At 45.7% G+C, this 20,917-nt stretch overlaps 1 protein-coding gene across 5 annotated transcripts in view; it reads left to right on the top strand.

The window, feature by feature from the left end:
- Positions 1 to 20,457, top strand: part of LOC110503963 (rho GTPase-activating protein 32) — a 45,323-nt gene extending 24,866 nt beyond the window's left edge. For 2 of the 5 annotated variants that reach the window (XM_021582644.2, XM_036961471.1), the window contains 17 exons: positions 9,327 to 9,413; positions 9,805 to 9,942; positions 10,201 to 10,293; positions 10,470 to 10,592; positions 10,749 to 10,826; positions 11,016 to 11,097; positions 11,359 to 11,520; positions 11,651 to 11,753; positions 11,923 to 12,067; positions 12,397 to 12,479; positions 12,715 to 12,822; positions 13,155 to 13,300; positions 13,380 to 13,593; positions 15,294 to 15,442; positions 15,649 to 15,723; positions 15,878 to 16,567; positions 17,182 to 20,457. In XM_021582644.2, coding sequence (XP_021438319.2) covers positions 9,327 to 9,413; positions 9,805 to 9,942; positions 10,201 to 10,293; positions 10,470 to 10,592; positions 10,749 to 10,826; positions 11,016 to 11,097; positions 11,359 to 11,520; positions 11,651 to 11,753; positions 11,923 to 12,067; positions 12,397 to 12,479; positions 12,715 to 12,822; positions 13,155 to 13,300; positions 13,380 to 13,593; positions 15,294 to 15,442; positions 15,649 to 15,723; positions 15,878 to 16,567; positions 17,182 to 19,442 — 4,737 coding nt within the window. In that variant the 3' untranslated portion in view covers positions 19,443 to 20,457. Of the gene's footprint in view, positions 1 to 7,928; positions 8,179 to 9,326; positions 9,414 to 9,804; positions 9,943 to 10,200; positions 10,294 to 10,469; positions 10,593 to 10,748; positions 10,827 to 11,015; positions 11,098 to 11,358; positions 11,521 to 11,650; positions 11,754 to 11,922; positions 12,068 to 12,396; positions 12,480 to 12,714; positions 12,823 to 13,154; positions 13,301 to 13,379; positions 13,594 to 15,293; positions 15,443 to 15,648; positions 15,724 to 15,877; positions 16,568 to 17,128 lie in introns of those variants that run through there. The other 3 variants (XM_021582646.2, XM_021582645.2, XM_021582648.2) reach the window with 3 other exon arrangements.
- Positions 20,458 to 20,917: the final 460 nt, after the last annotated feature.

Here is a 20,917-nt window from a genome sequence, read left to right as displayed (position 1 = left end):
ACAGAGTCCAGTGAAGTTCTTTCAGGTCTGACGAGGGATCTGCTTGGGGGGGGGGGGTGGATATACACGGCTGTGACAATAATCGAAAATAATTCTCGGGTGAACAAAAGGACTTGAGTTCCTGTATGTTGTTGTGATTACACAATGAGTCGTTAATCATAAGTCATACCTCCGCCCTTCTTACCAGAGAGATGTTTGTTTCTGTCACTGCGATGCGTGAAGAAACCGTGTTGCTGTACCGACTCTGACAACATATCCTGAGTGAGCCATGTTTTCGTGAATCAGAGAATGTTACAATCTCTGTCTCTCTGGAAGGCAACTTGTGCCCTAATTTCGTCCACCTTGTTATCTAGAGATTGGATGTTGGCGAGTAATATGCTCAGAAGCGGTGAATGTGTGCTTGCCTTCTGAGTCTGACCAGTAAGCCGCTCCATCTGCCTCACCTGCGGCGACCGCGTTGTTTTGGGTCTGCCGCTGGGATAAGATCCCATGTCCAGAACGGAGGTCCGAACAAAGGATCCGCTTCGGGTAAGACGTATTCCTGGTTGTAATGTTGGTAAGTTGACATCGCTTTTATATCCTATAGTTCTTCCCGGCTGTATGTAATAACACTTGAGATTTTCTGGGCTAACAATGTAAGAAATAATACATAAAAAAACAACAGTACATAGTTTTCTAAGGACCTGAAGCGTTGCGACCATCTCTGTCAGCGCCATCTTGTGTGGTTGTGGATAGATTTTCCAAATCATGTTTTCATCCCCTTCATCCATTCTGGTCTTCCTACTGCTCTCTAGGTCGCTGAGGCAGTATTCCATCAGGTCTTCCGGCCTTATGGCCTTCCGGAGGACATCGTTTCCGACTGTGGCCCCCAATTCAAATCACGAGTATGGAGAGCCTTTATGGAGAAGCTCGGGGTCACGGTCAGCCTCCACTTCCAGGTATAGCCCTCAGTCTTACAGGCAGGTGGAGAGGATGAACCAGGAGCTGGGGAAGTTCCTGAGGACTTACTGCCAGGACCGGCAGGGAGAGTGGGCCCAGAATTCGTTAAGTCACTCCTCCACCGGGCTGACTCCGTTCGTTCCAGTGTGTTCTGGGTTTTCAGCTTACCCTGGCTCCGTGGACCTCGGGCTAGATCAAAACTTCTGCAGTGGATAATTGGTTCAGCCCTGCAGAAGAAGTGTGGAGCGAGACTCATCTGAGACTCCAGCGCACCGTCCACCGTCAGAAGGAGCAGGCAGACTACCACCGCAGTGGTCTGGTTCCTGGTCCCTTGGCTGATGCCGGCCCCCACGGCACGCCTTGGCCCCCCTCCTGGACGTTGAGGACAGTCCAGCCTATGCCATCAGATCCCTACTGGACTCCCGAAGTCGTTGGGGTCGGCTCCAGCAACTAGTGAACTGGGAGGGGTACGGCCCAGAGGAGCGGTGTTGTGTTACGGTGGAGGACATTCTGGATCCCAACATAATCTGGGATTTCCATCTTCGCCGTCCGACCTGCTACTCATCCTCGGGGCCTTCCCTCTGCGCCTGCGTCATCCTGCAGCTGGAGCCGGATTACTAACGACCGGTCCTGGCAACCATCATTACGTGCACCTTGCATTGTTCCATGTTCTTTGTTATATTAAACTTACCACCTGCTTCTCGACTCCCAGCGTCTACGTTACAGTTGCCATGACATCGCTAACAAGCGTGATCTGGGATTTCTATTGGGGAAGCAGTTTCTACATGTCATCATACTAAACCATCTTTGCTTTTACTGTTGAGAGAGTCTCAGTGAACCGCTATGTTCGCAGCGTGGTATAACATAACCAGCAAGCTATTACATGTATGCTAAGGGACATGTATGAGTTGATGGGAGCTCTAGCACAGTAATTTGCAGCTATCTAATAGCTGACCTACTGTAGCTGTGGCAGCTATGATACATTAGCTGTGTGACTGGGGCGTAGCTGCTGAACAGAAATCTGTCTGTGACCCTGGTCTTCCTACAGGGGGAGATGAGATGTGCTAAGAGAGAAATATCACTCTAGGGAGAGACCAGCATGCCTCACTCTGACACTTATAGTACAGACCAAACATACGCACAGTGCATTCGGAAAGTATTCAGACCCCTTGACTTTCTCCACATTTTATGTTACAGCCTTATTCTAAAATGGAAAAAACATATATACAGTTGAAGTCGGAAGTTTACATACATTTATGTTAGTCATTAAAACTTGTTTTTCAACCACTTCACACATTTCTTGTTAACAAACTATTGTTTTGGCCGGTCGATTAGGACATCTACTTTGTTCATGGCACAAGTCATTTTTCCAACAATTGTTTACAGACAGATTATTTGACTTATAATTCACTGTTTCAAAATTCCAGTGGGTCAGATGTTTACATACACTAAGTTGACTGTGCCTTTAAACAGCTTGGAAAATTCCAGAAAATTATGTCATGGCTTTAGAAGCTTCTGATAGGCTAATTGACATAATTTGAGTCAATTGGAGGTGTACCTGTGGATGTATTTCAAGGCCTACCTTCAAACTCACTGCCTCAAATAAATTGTAGACCTCCACAAGTCTTGTTCATCCTTGGGAGCAATTTCCAAATGCCTGAAGGTACCACGTTCATCTGTACAAACAATAGTACGGAAGTATAAACACCATGGGACCATGCAGCCGTCATACTGCTCAGGAAGAAGACGCGTTCTGTCTCCTAGAGATGAATGCACTTTGGTGCGAAATGTGCAAATCAATCCAAGAACAACAGCAAAGGACCTTGTGAAGATGAACGAAACAGGTACAAAAGTATCTATAACCATAGTAAAACCATCCCAAACATGAAGCACAGGGGGGGGGGCGCATCATGTTGTCGGGGTGCTTTGCTGCAGGAGGGACTGGTGCACTTCACAACATAGATGGCACCATGAGGAGGGGAAATATGTGGATCTATTGAAGCAACATCTCAAGACATCAGTCAGGAAGTAAAAGTGGAGTTGCCTTCACAAAGCCCTGACCTCAAGCCTATAGAAAACGTGTGTGCGAGCAAGGAGGCCTACAAACCTGACTCAGTTACACCAGCTCTGTCAGGAGGAATGGGACAAAATTCACCCAACTTATTGTAGAAGGCTACCTGAAACTTTTGACCCAAGTTAAACAATTGAAAGGCAATGCTATCAAATACTAATTGAGTGTATGTAAACTTCTGAGCCACTGGGAATGTGATGAAAGAAATAAAAGCTGAAGTAAATCATTCTCTCTCCTATTATTCTGACATTTCACATTCTTGAAATAAAGCGGTGATCCTAAGACAGGGATTTTTTACTAGGAATAAATGTCAGGAATTGAGTTTAAATGTATTTAGCTAAGGTGTATGTAAACTTCCAACTCCAACTTTGTATCTTTCTCATCAATCTACATACAGTACCCCATTATGACAAAGTGAAAACAGGGTTTTAGAAATGTTTGCAAAAAAAAACATTTACGTAAGTATTCAGACCCTTTGCTATGAGACTTGAAATTTAGCTAAGTTGAATCCTAATTCCATTGTTCATCCTTGATGTTTCTACGACTTTGTTGGTGTCCACCTGTGGTAAATACAAAAGTTTGGTCATGATTTGGAAAGGCACACACCTGTGTGTGTGTGTGTGTGTATATATAAGGTCCCATAGTGACTGTGCATGTCAGAGCAAAAACCAAGTCATGAGGTCGAAGGAATTGTCCGTAGAGCTCCGAGACAGGAATGTTCAAAATAGCTGTTTTTGCTTTGTCATTATGAGTTATTGGGTGTAGATTTAATGAGGGGAAAGAATAAGAATAAGGCTGTAACGTAACAAAATGTGGAAAAGGTCAAGGGGTCTGAATACTTTCCGAATGCACTGTACATACACACACACAGATAGCCTGGCGGGTAGGAGCGTTGACCCAGTAACCAAAAGGTTTACTGGATCGAATCTTTGAGCTGACGAGTTAAAAACATGTTTTGCCCCTGATCGAGACAATTAACACTCTTCCCCGGGCGCCAAAGACGTGGATGTCGATTTAAGGCAGCCCTCCACACCTCTCTGTTTCAGAGGGGTTGAGTTAAATGCGCAAGACACATTTCAGTTGAATGAATAAAGTTGTACAACTGACTAGGTATCCCTTTCCCATGCTTAACTGTTTTCTTCAAGGCCCAGTGCAGTCAAAAGTGCGTCATTTTTTTTCTTCAGTGTTTTTTAAAATATATTTCCATGTTCTGAGGTTGGAATAATACTGTAAAACTGTAAACAATTATTATTCCCTTTTAGTGTAAGAGCTGTTTGAAAAGACTGCCTGAAATATTTGCCTGTTTTGGTGGGGCCTTTCCATGGTGATATCACCATGCGTAAATTAGTTAATAGACCAATAAGAAAGAGTTACAAACCTCTGCCAATAACAGCTAGTTTTCAGTTTTCCCCTCCCCACTCAGACCACTCCGACAGTCCTAGCAAAATTCTTGCTTGAGAAATTGCTCTTTGCAAAGTTAGTTATTTTTGTTACTGATTTGTTTTTAATTAAAATAATTAAAAGTAACGTTACTTATCCGTTTTGTAGTCGAGTCAGTAAACCTCTTGTCTCAGTCGAGTCACCAGTCCCCTGAGGTCGAGTCACGAGACCTTATGTCTAAGGTCGAGTCCGAATCACCAATGGTAAAGTCACCAGTCTATGAGTAGTCCTAGTGGGCGAGTCCTGGTCCAAGTGCTCAAGTCTGCGTCAATGGGTCCGAGTTTAACAAAAAATACTACATTTTGTAATATTGGTTAATGTGCACATAAAAAAACTTTTGAAAGACAAAATAATTATTCAGGGTTCTTTAGACAAATTTGATATTTTGGTTACTGTTGTTTTTATTTTATTTTTATTTTTTTCTGGCTTATTGCTCGTTTGTTGCTAGATTCGTGTCTGTATCGATTTGGCTCGGATTTAGTTGAGGATATCTGCCCAGCATCAACTAGTGGCGGGCTGGCGGGAAGATTTTAATGTGAGCATTGAAGTAATGCAAAGATTTTCCTCCTGTTGCACAATGGTCATAATTGCCTGCAATATAAACTCAGAGATCATTCGTAAAAATCCAAATAACTTCACAGATCTTTATTGTAAAGGGTTTACACACTGTTTCCCATGCTTGTTCAATGAATCATAAACAATTAATGAGCATGCACCTGTGGAACGGTCGTTAACTGCCTACCGTCTGTAATAGGTTAGTGTCTTAAAGTCATAGTTATGAAAACGTAGGACACTAAAGAGGCCTTTCTACTGACTCTGAAAAACACCAAAAGAAAGATGCCCAGGGTCCTTGCTCATCTGCGTAAACGTGCCTTAGGCATGCTGCAAGGAGGCATGAGGCCTGCAGATGTGGCCAGGGCAATAAATTGCAATGTCCGTACTGTGAGATGCCTAAGACAGCTCTACAGGGAGACCGGATGGACAGCTGATCGTTCTCGCAGTGGCAGACCACGTGTAACAACACCTGCACAGGATCGGTACATCCGAACATCACACCTGTGGGACAGGTACAGGATGGCAACAACAACTGCCCAAGTTACACCAGGAATGCACAATCCCTCAATCAGTGCTCAGACTATCCGCAATAGGCTGAGAGAGGCTAGTCTGGGGGCTTGTAGGCCTGTTGTAAGGCAGATCCTCACCAGACATCACCGGCAACAACGTCGCCTATGGGTACAAACCCACCGTCGCTGGACTAGACAGGACTGGCAAAAAGTGTTTTGTCTCACCAGGGGAGATGGTCGGATTCGCGTTTATCGTCGAAGGAATGAGCGTTACACCGAGGCCTGTACTCTGGAGCGGGATCGAGGTGGAGCGGTCCGTCATGGTCTGGGGGCGGCATCAGACTGAGCTTGTTGTCATTGCAGGCAATCTCAACGCTGTGCGTTACAGGGAAGACATCCTCCTCCCTCATGTGGTCCTCTTCCTGCATGCTCATCCTGACAAGACCCTCCAGCAGGTCAATGCCAGAACGAGCAGTATGGCTTATTTCCTGCAAGACAGGAATGTCAGTGTTGGCCAGCGAAGAACCTGGATCTCAATCCCATTGAGCACTTCTGGGACCTGTTGAATTGGAGGGTGAGGGCTAGGGCCATTCCCCCCAGAAATGTGCGGGAACTTGCAGGTGCCTTGGTAAGAGTGGGGTAACATCTCACAGCAAGAACTGGCAAATCTGGTACAGTCCATGAGGAGGAGATGCACTGCAGTACTTAATGCAGCTGGTGACCACACCAGATAATGACTGTTACTTTATTCAATTTCTGTTAGTCACATGTCTGTGGAACTTGTTCAGTTTGTCTCAGCTGTTGAATCTTGCTATGTACATACAAATATTTACACATGTTAAGTTTGCAGAAAATAAATGCAGTTGACAATGAGAGGATATTTTGTTTTTTGCTGAATTTAAAATAGCCTATGAAACAAATAAGTTCTTCATACAGTCTCACACATTTTGTTTTAATATAATGTTCAATAGTTATGTCAAATCAATAGTGATGTTTGGAACGGATGAATGGTCTCTAACGGAATTGGCTATTGTCTCCTGTCAGACTGACCAGATTATTATTTTCTACTTTTTTGTAATCACCCACTGAATTTTGTACCCTTTTTTTTTCTCCCCAATTGGTAGTTAGTCTTGTCCTATCGCTGCAACTCCCGTACGGACTCCCGTGTCAGCGTGCGTTGCGCCCTGTCCACCACAGGAGTCGCTAGAGCGTGATGGGACAACCTGGCCGGCCAAACTTTCCCCCTAACCTGGGCGATGCTGGACCGCTTCATGGGTCTCCTGGTCGCACCTGGCTGCGACACAGCCTGGGATTGAACCAGGATCTGTAGTGGCTCAGCTAGCAATGCAGTGATTTAGACCGCTGTGCCACTCGGGATGCCCACCCACTGATATTTGTGTAGGTGGTTTTATTATTGAGTGAAAACTAAAGGGAGACTGGAGAAAGTGGAACTTTTTAAACTTTTCAATACTGAAGGGGAGAGTGAGGGAGACAATAGCTTTACTGTTAAATAGCTTTACTTTTAAACTAAAAACCACTGTTTTCAATATCGTAAAACAGTTTTTTTCTTAACCATACAAAGCTAAACAGTAGGCTGGTGACTGGTGGTTACGGGGAAGCAAGAGTCGCTTGCGTGATGTGTATGATCGGAGGCGGAACCAGAGTGGAGCCTGCCTGCCTGTCCACACTCACCGCTTGCTGGTGTAGCGAGTCCTTCCATTGCTAGAGAACAGAACCCTCGCTGCTCTGCGCACCCATTGTTGCTTATCATGGTAGCCTATCCAGTCAAAGTGCAAATACAAGTCACGGGACGGAGAGTTAGAGCCACCAATGGTCGAGTCACAAGTCCTGGACCCGAGTACTACTACACTGCTTAATTGTTACCCAGAAATGATTTGATATTGAGATAAAAACAGCTGCATTGGACCTTAAACAGCTGTCATGATATAATTTATGTGCTGACTTCACACAGAGAGGAAGTAGGCTGACAGATTAGAGGGAGTGTCATAACATTATCCCTGTGGTGGGTCTCATTACTCATGCTTGTTCTAGAACTCACACACAGGACCATCAGGAATATGACAGATCAGGTCTCAGACAGAATGGCAACATGAGGACAGCAGCCTCTGAAACACATACAGCGTACTGGGCTGATTCTGCCCAAGATTACTTCCATTCTCTCCAGAAGCACAATTTTGAAATGGAGATGCCTGGGTTGTCTGTGTTCTCCTGCACCTCTCAGGGTTACATATGGGCGTGTGCTAACTGCTCTGGTTTAGGCTATATACTGTAGAGCTCTTTTGTCACGAGGATGACGAAAGATAGTGGGAGGGAGATTGAAATGGGGAGCGGAAGGGATGGGAGGGACAGAGGGAGAGAGAGAAACAGCGGGATGCTTTCCCTACTTCTATTCTCTGCTCTTGTGGTCTAATTGAACAGTGAAAACATGTTGTGGTTCCACCTTGCGGCGAAGGACAGGCTGAAGGGGATTTAACCTCCGGGACAGATGAAAGCAACCAGCATCTGTGGTAGGCAGCTAAGGGTTCAACCCAGTGACTTCTATCTGGAGACACAGGACTGCAGTTGAACGCTGTCTGGGAGACATCCAGCTGTGTTGTAACCTGACTTAATAGCTGACGACCAGTTAAGAGCCTGCACTGGCAGGTACCAGTATGCGGTTGTCTTCATTTCTGTCTCTGGGTCCAGATGTGTGTATTAATAGTTAATGACTGCAGGCATGTTTCTATTTAGGGATTTGTGCTGCGCCGTGTGAGGTTGTCAGTATTAGTTGCTTGGCTAAAATGCGTTGGTAAAAAGAGTTAGGGGATGGAAAGAGCTTAAACAAAACAGAAGTAAGACATGCACTACATTTACACAGTTTAGTTTTCAGTGTTAAATGACTCTGCTCCGTGTGACTGTTTTTCTGTCCAGACATCCTCTTGACATATTGTTAGTAATCCTTGATTCATGTTTGTTGTCTTATCATGCTAACAGTCCATCTTTCCATCTGCATGACCATAGTTAATGTTATTGTTTAATTCACTCATTGACTCATGCTTATTTTTGAAAATCCTCTCTGTATAGCTATGTGTATGATTTACCACACACTGTGGTTTACCATGTTACTGAGCAATGATGGGTAACTAGGTCATATTGTGTTGAGTATCTAGATTAGTTATAAATAACCAAAACCTCCCCTGCCTCACAGCACTTTGAAGTTTTGCCTGTATTTGATATCAATTTATTCCCCTAACTATTCCTGAGGCTTTGATCTCCTCTTGGTAAAGGATGTTATGGAGTTCTATGGGAGGGATGGAGGGAATTTGACAAGGATTGGATTTCAATAGCCTCTCAAACGCTGAAGGGGTTTTCAATTGCTTATGCATTATTCATATACTGCTTATATTTTGGGCACATTCACACTTTCTTAACCTCCCAAGAGTTCTTTCCTTATTGAGTGTGAAGTCAGCAACTCTCAAGACCAAAGGACCTCCTACAACCCATTTATTTAAGGGGCCTCTGTTCTTTTTTTATTTTTTTAAGACCATGATTGTTTTTATTATGTACCATCTAGATGTTTCCCTTCATGACAAACCATACCCATTTCTTACCATGGGAGTATTACCCAGTTTGGTTTACTGTCCGTTATTGATAGTTTGGAGAGTTGGCTAAGTGACCAGACATGAATTTGGTATATGTTCTACTTTCACAGTAGTTCAGTTACAGAAAGAGGTTGCTGTATTAAACTCCTACATTATTTAGAGTGTGGTGTCCCTCACTATTTTAATCTCTCTGTACCCATTCCCCTGCAGCTGTCCTTTGCAGAAGAGCAAACTGAGGGGCAGAAGGCTTGTCTGGACTCCAAGGAGCCACTCTTCCTGGTTCAGATCTGCTGCCAGGTATAATGGAGCTTGAGGGCCAGGCCCTAGTTTCTGACCCATAGAAAAATCTGGAACATTTAACTGAAGCATGATATTCATATCTAAGAGGGTAAGATAATCCAGTGCTTCTCAACCCTTTCCTCAGGGACCCCCTGACATTTAACAAATGTTGTTGTAGCCCTGAACTAGCACAACTGATTCAAGTAGTCAAAGGCTTGACCATTAGTTAACAAGTGAAATCAGGTGTGCTAGCTCTGGACTAGATCAAATACATGGAATGTCTGGGGGTCCAGGAGGAGAGGTTTGAGACAGGCTGATGCCTTTGTGTACAGTATCTTTGTCCTAGATTCCTTCAATGTTTTTCTCAGTCTGGTCTCGTTTCAGGCTCACTCTTGTCTCTGTGTCTTAGAGTCGGAGCTGGTTGGTGAAGCGCTCCTATGAAGACTTCCGTGTGCTAGACAAACACCTCCACCTTTGTATCTATGACCGACACTTCTCCAAACTCAATGAGCTGCCTCGCTTTGACTATCTGAAGGACACAGTAGAGGTAGGAGTCAGTCAACAGGACTAACTGGGAATATTTTTACTATCTGCTGTGATTGAGACCATCTGTATCCCAAATGACACCCCATTCCCTAAGTAGTGCACTATGTTTGACCTGTGTAAAGGAAACTGGTCTAAACTAGTGGACTACATAGGGAATAGGGTGCCATTAGGGACACTTACACAGCCATAGTTACATTACATTATCTCCCCTGGCTTTGCATTCAACCTAACTCATTGCTGCTGATTCTATTCTCCGTAGGAAATAACCAAGATGTTGGCAGCCTACCTGTCCCATCTCTCAGCCATCGCTGATAACAAGATCAACTGTAGTCCAGTGCTGACATGGATGGAGGTGAGCTACTCATGTTTCCTCTTACTCACTCCTCAGATCAACAGGACAACTTGTTTATTCAATTAGACTTCATGCAGAATTAAATGTTCCATTCTAGTAATTGATAAGATATCTATGCTGAACTCCATAATGTTGAGTATTTTGTAGACTTCGTCAACCTGTGTTTTGTCTCTCAGATTGATAACAAGGGCAACCGCATGCTGGTAGCTGAGGAGTCCTCCATCAATGTTCCTGCCATCGCCGCGGCCCACGTTATCAAACGCTACATTGCCCAGGCCACAGACGAGCTGACCTTTGAGGTGACACCTCTATGCATCTTGTCATTGGACAGGAAAGGGGAGGGGTTTAGGGAACAGTGGGGAGATATGGGGATATATTCTGCCATGGTTGTTGATTTGAAACCCACTCAAACTGCTATACTCTCATTTGTCTTTTCTGTGTTGACCCTGTTCTAGGTAGGGGACATTGTGTCAGTCATTGACATGCCTCCTAAAGAGGACACTGGCTGGTGGAGAGGGAAACATGGTTTTCAGGTAAAACACCTCAAATAAGTCTGACTCAAACAGCTTTGTCTGTCCCTTCATACTAGTGATCCGTTTTCTGCATCCCACTCCCTACTGTACAAGGAGGTTACTATCACTTACTCTTCCTTAGATCATATCTGGTGCATTATAGAGCGCAGGAGAGTGTTACTATTCCTCCTTCTGTTTCTCTCTGTGCAGGTTGGCTTCTTCCCCTGTGACTGTGTGGAGCTGATCAGTGACAGGATTCCCACCTGTGTGTCCAGCTCTGTGCCAAAACCAGGTACTGTGGCCTGTTTTACAGCAACAGTACTCTGTCCTCCCTCTTCCCTATGATTTAATGTATAGCTGACTGGAGTTGACTCTTAAAATATGTACTGAAAAAATGAGGTGAATCTGGCGTGTGTGTAACGGCGTTGTATTGGTTGACTCTTTGGGAATAAGTGTTTTTATTCTTGCTTTCAAGTGTTATCCACTGGGATTCAAATGCACATCTGTTGTATGTTTTATTTACAACCCAAAAACAAAATGTATATTCATTCAGTGTGTCCATCAGTTTGTAAGAAGCATGGGAAGCTGGTGACATTCCTGAGGAGCTTCATGAAGTCCCGTCCACCCCCCCAGAAGCTGAGGCAGCGTGGGATCCTCAGGGAGAGGGTGTTTGGCTGTGACCTGGGGGAACACCTCCTCAACTCAGAACATGATGGTCAGTCTCCCAGCAGCCTTTTCTCTCTATAGTTAGCACTGTATAGAGAAAGGTAGTCTTCTCTGTCTTTGTTGTTAAAATCTTCTGGATGTTACTTTGTAGACGGCCCTTTCTCCTCTCCTTTCTCCAGTCCCCCAGGTGATAAAATGCTGTACTGAGTTCATTGAGAGACATGGTGTCGTGGACGGGATGTACAGACTCTCTGGGATCTCCTCCAACATCCAGAAACTGAGGTAAGTCCCTGCTTCACTTTTTAACATCAAATAATGTACAACATCCTGGAAAACAATGAAGAAATTCAAACATCATGTCAGTACTGCTTACAGACGTATACAGTGTTAATTGTATGTGATGGTCTGATGTCGAGTGTTAACCAGTGTCTTCTCTCGTCTGTTTCCCCAGACATGAGTTTGACTCGGAGGAGATCCCAGACCTCAGTAGAGATGTTTTCAAACAGGATATCCACTCCGTAGGGTCCCTCTGTAAACTGTACTTTAGAGAGCTGCCCAACCCTCTGCTCACCTACCAGCTCTATGAGAGATTCTCAGTAAGGAGCAGAACACTGAACTGACACAGAGGGGAAAGGTGGACGCTGATTGGGGAATAGATGAATAATATAGTAATCTTGGAATAAACCAAGGGAGATACTGTATTAACAAATAAACTTGTCTTTCCCATGTCAAAATATGTGACATAGAAAGATCTTATCACTGAAATGAACTTAGAATTCTTAATCAGAAATCTCCTCGTAGCACGGTGGGGTGTATTGAAGATGAACGTAAAGGGGGGAACGACAGTAACGGACAGAAAGCTTCTGCTGGCCTAGTTATCAGGCTCTCTGTCAGTGTGGACCTCTGGTGTTCCCTCCCTCCACAGGAGGCTGTGTCTGCAGCTACTGATGAGGAGAGGCTGGTGAAGATCCACAATGTCATCCAGCAGCTTCCTCCTCCTCACTACAGGTCAGTGGGAGAGGAGTTCACAGAACACCCTAGTGGCTCCTGAAATGCGGCATCTTCTATATTCACTACAGTAGTGTATAAAGTCACCACTGAACTGTAGGTGCTTAGGCACCATCTGTTGGCTAAAAGAGAGCATTGAAGTCAGTCTTGGCTTTGTAGGCTGACAGTAAAGAAGGGTGTATTGCACATGTCTGTGTTCTACCTGATCTGTAATAGCCCCTGGTCTGCACTGCAGGACTCTGGAATTCCTCATGAGACATTTGTCCCAACTAGCCACCTTCAGCCCTATTACCAACATGCACACCAAGAACCTGGCCATCGTCTGGGCTCCAAACTTGCTCAGGTATATTGTAACATTCCAACCACCAACACTGTCATTAGTATTAACTGCGATTTATAAACTGGGTGGTTGGAGCCCTGAATGCTGGTTGTCTGAAAGCCGTGGTATATCAGACCATATACCACAGGTATGACAAATCATTTATTTTTACTGCTCTAATCACGTTGGTAACCAGTTTATTATAGCAATAAGGCACCTCGGGGTTTGTGGTATATGACTAATATACCACTGCTAAGAACAGCCCTTAGCCGTGCCATATTGCTTAAATGTACACTGTTGTTTTGTAACTGGCTATGACTGGCAATGCTGTTGATTAGGACATAACTGTGTTTCAGGTCCAAGCAGATTGAGTCGGCCTGTTTTAGTGGAACCGCAGCCTTTATGGAGGTGCGTATCCAGTCAGTGGTGGTGGAGTTCATACTGAACAACACAGAGTCACTCTTCAGCCGCAAGGTCAACACCCACAACCGGGAGAGCACAGGTACAGCATTACCCTGGCTTAGGCAGTCATTATGGGGACATTATGGGAACTTCAAAAACATTTCTCTCTCTGCTCCCAGGTACCAGTACCCTATCCAGGCCCAAGTCTCTGCTGGTGTGCTCTCCCTCCACTAAGCTCCTATCTCTGGAGGAAGCCCAGGCCCGTACCCAGGCCCAGTTGGGCTCCCCTGCTCCTACCCCTGTTCTGTCTCACAGCGAGTACATCGAGGTGGGGGAGGGACCTGGGGCACTGATGGGCAAGTTCCACACAGTCATCGCGCTCCCCACTGAGAGGTAGGTTGTTGGTGCTTCTAGAAACTAGTAGCCTACAGTACATTGTAATTTTATAAACCTTATAAACTCGTCAAAAAATAATAATCTGGTCAGTCTGACAGGAGACAATAGCCAATTCCGTTTAGAGACCATTCATCCGTTCCAAACATCACTACTGATTTGACATAACTATTGAACAGTATATTAAAACAAAATGTGTGAGACTGTATGAAGGATGTATTTGTTTCATAGGCTGTTGTAAACTCAGCAAATAATGAAGCGTCCTCTCACTGTCAACTGCGTTTATTTTCAGCAAATTTAACATGTGTAAATATTTGTATGAACATAACAAGATTCAACAACTGAGACATAAACTGAACAAATTCCACAGACATGTGACTAACAGAAATTGAATAATGTTTCCCTGAACAAAGGGGGGTGTGGCCACCAGCTGCATTAAATACTGCAGTGCATCTACTCCTCATGGACTGCACCAGATTTGCCAGTTCTGTGAGATATTACCCCACTCTTCCACCAAGGCACCTGCAAGTTCCCGGACATCTTCGGGAGAATGGCCCTAGCCCCCATCCTCCGATCCAACAGGTCCCAGACGTGCTCAATGGAATTGAGATCCGGGCTCTTCACTGGCCTTGGCAGAACACTGTCATTCTTGTCTTGCAGGAAATCACGCACCGAACGAGCAGTATGGCTGGTGGCATTGTTATGCTGGAGGGGCATGTCAGGAGCCTGCAGGAAGGGTACCACATGAGGGAGGTGGACGTCTTCCCTGTAACGCATAGCGCTGAGATTGCCTGCAATGTCAAGAAGCTCAGTCTGATGATGCTGTAACACACCGCCCCAGACCATGACGGACCCTCCACCTCCAAATTGATCCCGCTCCAGAGTACAGGCCTCAGTGTAATGCTCATTCCTTCGACAATAAACGCTAATCCGACCATCACCCCTGGTGAGACAAAACCGCGACTCGTCAGTGAAGAGCACTTTTTGCCAGTCCTGTCTGGTCCAGCGATGGTGGGTTTGTGCCCATAGGCGACGTTGTTGCAGGTGATGTCTGGTGAGGCCTACAAGCCCTCAGTCCAGCCTCTCTCAGCCTATTGCGGACAGTCTGAGCACTGATGGAGGGATTGTGCGTTCCTGGTGTAACTCTGGCAGTTGTTGTTGCCATCCTGTACCTGTCCTGCAGGTGTGATGTTCGGCTGTACCGATCAGGTGTTGTTACACGTGGTCTGCCACTGCGAGGACGATCAGTTGCCCGTCCTGTCTCCGTGTAGCGCCGTCTTAGGCATCTCACAGTACGGACATTGCAATTTATTGCCCTGGCCACATCTGCAGTCCTCATGCTTCCTTGCAGCATGCCTAAGGCACGTTCACACAGATGAGCAGGGACCCTGGGCATCTTTCTTTTGGTGTTTTTCAGAGTCAGTAGAAAGGCCTCTTTAGTGTCATAACTGTGACTTTAATTGGCTACTGTCTGTAAGCTGTTAGTGTCTTAACGACCGTTCCACAGATGCATGCTCATTAATTGTTTATGATTCATTGAACAAGCATGGGAAACCGTGTGTAAACCCTTTACAATAAAAATATGTGAAATGATTTGGATTTTTACGAATTATCTTTGAAAGACAGGGTCCTGAAAGAGTTTGTCTTTGACACCCTGTACAGTCCACTGTTTTCACTGGGGATGTTGTGTTGTGTTATAGTAAGAGGGCTCCTGGGAAGTTGAAAAAGTCCCCAGTGGGAAGCTGGCGTTCATTCTTCCACCTGGGCAAGTCATCCTCCATGACCTCCAAACGCAAGCTGAAGCGTCACCCCAGCGAACCCAATGAGATCAAGAGCATCGCGCTGCCAGGTCAGGCCTTAACCAGCACTACACTGTCACCATCCAGGACTGTACACAACCATAAGAACTGTCTTCAAAGCCATGTTATAAAATACCGCCAGTCATGTCTCTGGTTAAATGTATGGCTGTTTATTCCACTTGGGTGATGTGATGAAGTCATGTTTTTTCAAAAATAATTCTATTTCAACTTCAGTTTGTACTTCCATATTATTCAGGTGGTAGAGGTGATAGTGGGACACTGCGCTCCACCAAAAGTGAAGAATCTCTCACCTCTCTGCACAATTTGGAAAGTAAATATGCTCCGTCATACTTTCAATCCTGTCAGTACCTGTGTTTCATAATATGCGATAAACTAATTTAGATGGATAATTTGTTAGATTTATTTTTATGTCTAATGTTGAAGTCTGTCGCTGAATGGTAGTGCATACTGTCTGTCTGCCATAGGGGAGCCCCAGATGTACCGCCTACCTAGACCACACTCCACCAGCGATGCCCTCTCCACCGCATTCAGGGATGACCTGTGTGATGCTAGGGTCAAAGGTGACCACTACAATAACCAGGTCAAGGAGGTAGCACATAGTGGTGCTGATGGTCCAGCCTTTGACCCAGCTGGCGTGTTCCCTCCACATCAGGAGGATGACCTTGACCTCTGTCTTCCAGCCCCTGGCATGGCCTTTCTGGACTTTGACCCCATGTCCTTCCAGTGCAGCCCAGTGAGCCCACCAACAGCTAAATCCGCTCCTCAACGCAAAGCAAGCGTCAACTGTAGGAAGCATGTCAGGGGTTCCAGTGAATCAAAGCCCATCTCCTCGTCCCTCAATAAAGTCCTCAGTGACTCCCAGTCCCCTGACATCAGCCCAGTCCATAGGAAAAGAGGGGAGAAAAAGAAAGTGGCTCGGGTCGTCTCCCCTGTGGTCGAAACAGATGTGCACACTGTGTGTGTGTCTGCCCCACGCTGTGTCTCAGATACCCAGGGGGGTGACTCCTCCTCCCCTCCACCTCTGGATCTGTGTGAGGCCCAACTAGTGAGTGAGGAGGGGAGTGAGGCTAGGGCACCCTGCCGGCCCCCCAGCCCACCAAGCTTCAACTCAACTGTCACAGACAGCCTGGCTTCACAAAACCCTCCGGATGCAGGTCAGTGGCACATTAAAAATAAATTCAATTTTAGTTCATTTTTTAAAATTTGATTTATTTAACTAGGCAAGTCGGTTAACAACAAATTCTTATTTACAATGACTGCCTAACAAAAGGAGGCCTGCGGGCCGGGGGCTGGGATATAAAAAAAAAGACAATTCATCACGACAAGAGACAACACTACATAAAGAGACCTAAGACAACAACATAGCAAGGCAGCAATATATGACAGCACAACATGGTAGCAGCACAAAACATGGTACACACATTATTGGGCACAGACAACAGCACAACATGGTAGCAGCACAAAACATGGTACACACATTATTGGGCACAGACAACAGCACAAAGGGCAAGAAGGTAGAGACAACCATACAAAGCAGCTGTAACTGTCAGTAAGAGTGTCCATGATTGAGTCTTTGTAAAGCCTTTTTCAATCGACAGTATCATTCATGTGCAACAATGTTTAACATGCATATGTACAGTTATTAATGCATTTCCTTAATCACTTAAGTTCTTATGGTATTATTCTATGTGTTGTCCCCTCATGTCTGATCACAGCGTTGTTTGTCCTGTCATACTGTAGCAGCATTGTTTGTCTTATGCCTCCCCAGGAACAGATGGGCTTGTGAATTCAGTATCTGTCCTCCCTCCTCACCCTCCGTTGACGAGTGCTGCCCGCAGGCTGGCCCTGGCCCTGGCTGAGTCTGCCCAGAAGGCCACTCTGACCTCCCAGAGGAGGGGCACCCAGCCCCCCTACCCTCTCCAGAGACAGGACACCCCCCACCCCCTGGACAGACCCCCACGACCCTCTGTTCTCCACCTCCAACCCTGCTCTCAGGATTACGGTGACCTCAAGGTCTCTTCTCCAGCCACCTTCTTACCCATGGCTGGCACACCAGTTGAGAGTCCTTGTGACCGTTTCCCTGGCCATGAGAGAAAACGGGCCCCTGAAGGACAAGTGGCCATGAGTAACTTCACTCCCACTGTCAGTTCCTTAGAGGCTGGAGCTCTACTGCTGGGCAGCACAGAGGTGAGGGACCAGAGGGAAGGGAGAGACCGGCCCCTGGGAGCTGTAAAGACTGTACATCTACAGACGGTGTCCTCCTCGTATCTCAGTGGTGGGGCCTCCCCTCCCATTCAATCAGTCTGCTCCATTCAGAGCCCGTTAGCTGCTGCTGTCCTTGCTAACACTGACTCAGTCAATGCATATAACTATCAGACTGTTCTTGCTGAGGCGTCCATGCCAGGGTCTGTGGGGGAGATCCCTCCACATCGTCCTCTACCGTCCTTAGTCAATCAGTACAGCTCTGATGGAGAGAGAGCTATGAGGGAGGCTGAAGATGTGTACAGACATCATCGGGTCAATCCAGCAGGACAGGTATCTGGACCTCCTCGGCCTGACTATTTCCTTCCCCACCAGGCAGGGCCCAAGAGCATGTACAAACCCACGTCTGACAGCTGCTACAATACATTAGGCCTCCGGAACTACCCCTCTAACTCCCCCCAGTATAGTGGTCAACCCCAACCCAGGGAAGAGTACAGCTCCAGTGGCCACCACAGATCCAGGGGACAATGGCAGAGGACTGAGGATAGAGCCCTGGGTTACCCCGGCATCCGCAGGGCGCGCTCCTTCCATGCCCAGCAACCTATTCGTATTGAACTGGCAGACACCCTGTTCTACGTCCAACGTCCAGCTGTCCAGGAAAAGGAGTACAAAAGGCTACTCCAGTCAGATGTCCAACCTCTGCATCCATACTTTGAGAATGGCTGTGTTCAGTACCGCTACAGTCCCTATTCAGACGCAGTGCCTCTAGAGGAGTCTTACTACTATGTGGACCCTTACAGGACGAGCCGCATCCGACACAGTCAGTCATACACCATGCGCTCTACCAAGGATTGTGGACATCCTGGTTACCACTACCGTCCCTCACACAACATCCCACCCGCAAAAAGAGAACTCTTCTTAGAGAGCAGGGATCCAGAGCGAGTCATTTACAAGTCCTGGGACCACCCAGAGGGTTGTGACAGACCTGTCTATCAGCCAATCAGGCAAGAGAATAGAGCCAGGCAGAGGCCCCAGGGCCCTATCATGTCTCCTTATGAGAACCTGAATCCTCCCCTCCCACAGAGTGACATCAGGGGCAGAGATATCAGTCACACCAGAAGCAGGTCAGACCCAGGTAATGCCTGGCTGCTGGCCATCGACAGAGTGGACAGCCAACGTGAAGTACCTGCCATGTCTCCAATCTCTCCTGGTCAGCAGCTTTCAGACCCTAGTGATTACATCAGGCACCAGAGGGTTCATTGGCCAGGCGAGGAGCCAGTCCCTCCCAGGAGAGAGAGCGTCTCCAGGAGAACCCAGCCCAAGCAGGGCACCCCCCAACGATATCAGCCACAGCATTGCAACGTCCCCATGCTCCTAGATGTTAAGAACGTGGAGCAGGGTGAGGGTGGTCATAGTAGAGGTTGTGACAAGGACAAGGTAATTATGGGCAACGCTGCTAACAGCTACTCTGCCCGATTAAAACCAAGCATCCCCAGGAGACCACGATCACAGAGCATCAAAGAGCCTCGTTACTACCACCATGTCAAATCACCTGTGGAACCAGATCACCCTGGGTCCTTCTCCACTCAGCCCCACAGGAGAACTCAGAGCACCAAGGCCATGCCCTCTCATTATAATAACCTGGAGGGGTACTACCCAGCTCCCAAGCCCAAACCCTCAGGATCTGGTAAGGCCATGCCAGGGCCGTTCCCTGGCCACGGCTGCATGCCCCCACACAGCCACAGACTGCTGTCACATGGCCTAGTGGGCCACGGGGCCTTTCTGCAGACAGGCCTCAGGCCGGAAGCTGGAGTCTATGCTGAGTGATTCAGTCCTCTAATCACACCAGCAGCTAAAAGAGGCCAGCTTGGCATACATCTCCAACTCAACAGATTAATGTTGATGTTTATAAAAATGTCAAAAATTCATAGACACATCCCTTCAAACTGTTTTTAAGAAAATGTTGAATTGACACGAATGGGTGGGTCATACCGTTGGTAACATGTAGATAGCAAAGAAAGAGGGAAATTATTTTCTCATAAACTAAGAGGTGAGATTTTGAAAGCTTGTTTTAGGAAATTGTTTATGAAGGTGTTGTACAATTTTCATTTAATGTCCGTGAGAGAATATTGTCCAACAAACAGAAAATGCCATTTGAAATGTCTGCCAAATATTGTTAATCTTATGAGCAATAATAATCTAAGATATGTCTTACTGGGCCTACTGCCAGCGTGATATTGTTTGCCTAGATCATTTATGCCCTAACTGAAGAAACATGCACTTTTTAAGAATTCTAGCATCTGAGAACCATGCATAGATCCTTGACTTTTTATGTTTTGCAATTCCACTGATTCTTCACTGAAGGTGTTTGGTAACATTGGCACTTGTGGTGTTATTTAGTTCATTCAATAATGGAAGACACGGAGGACATTTCTTCACCTGCACGTCTCCCACCTTCACAAAACAAGACACTCAGACATGGAAAGATTAAGGAGCATGGAGCATTGTGACCACAGTTGGGGTCCATCTAATGTCATGTTACCAGGATAAATAACTTCCAAACATGTACGTGTGCTGCAAATGTGAAAGAAGTGTACAGAATGTCAATGCACTCCTCACATTAACAGGAAGCTATGATGTTGTATTATGAGGACATTCCTTTCTCTCTTTGTAGGCATATTTTAATGGTATGTTATGTTTTAACTGTTGCTTTACTCTATTGTTATAGTTTTTTATTCATTAACGATATTATTTAAAACCACCCTCTGTAAATGAGATATTGCTAAGACATTTTTTTTTTTTTTATGAGATAATCTAAATAAAATGATAAAACATACTATGACATTGTGGCTGGGTTTATTTGATATTTTGTTAATGGGAATGCACATCTGATTAATGCATACAATGCATGCTCACTGGGCCTTGCATTTGCTACCGTGCAGATTCAGAAGTTTAAGCATTAGACTGCAGAGGGCACTGCAGTATTGCAGAAAAAGTGGTTCCCTAATAATGTCTCTGAATCTTTAGTGAAGATGGAACTAATTTTTCTTTATGAATCAATTTTTGTCCTAAAGTCTCTCTCATTCCATAGATGTGTAGTGTATTACTACACACACAACAGTGACTGTAGTTGTTTCCCAATAGTATCTCATTAGCATAGACAAATCTGACAACTTCCGAAAATCTAGTATTTTTGTTCATGCATCCTCTCCCCTTGATCTGTCATCCATATCCAAGGAAACTGCCAGTGCAAATTTAGGAACAAATCATTCAGGATAATTTATCTGTAGTCTGCCGAGCAA

Source organism: Oncorhynchus mykiss, chromosome 24, assembly GCF_013265735.2.
Source record: "Oncorhynchus mykiss isolate Arlee chromosome 24, USDA_OmykA_1.1, whole genome shotgun sequence".
NCBI lineage: Eukaryota > Metazoa > Chordata > Actinopteri > Salmoniformes > Salmonidae > Oncorhynchus > Oncorhynchus mykiss.
The sequence above is the reverse complement of the archived record's forward strand: the minus strand, read 5'-3'. Positions and strand labels throughout refer to the sequence as shown.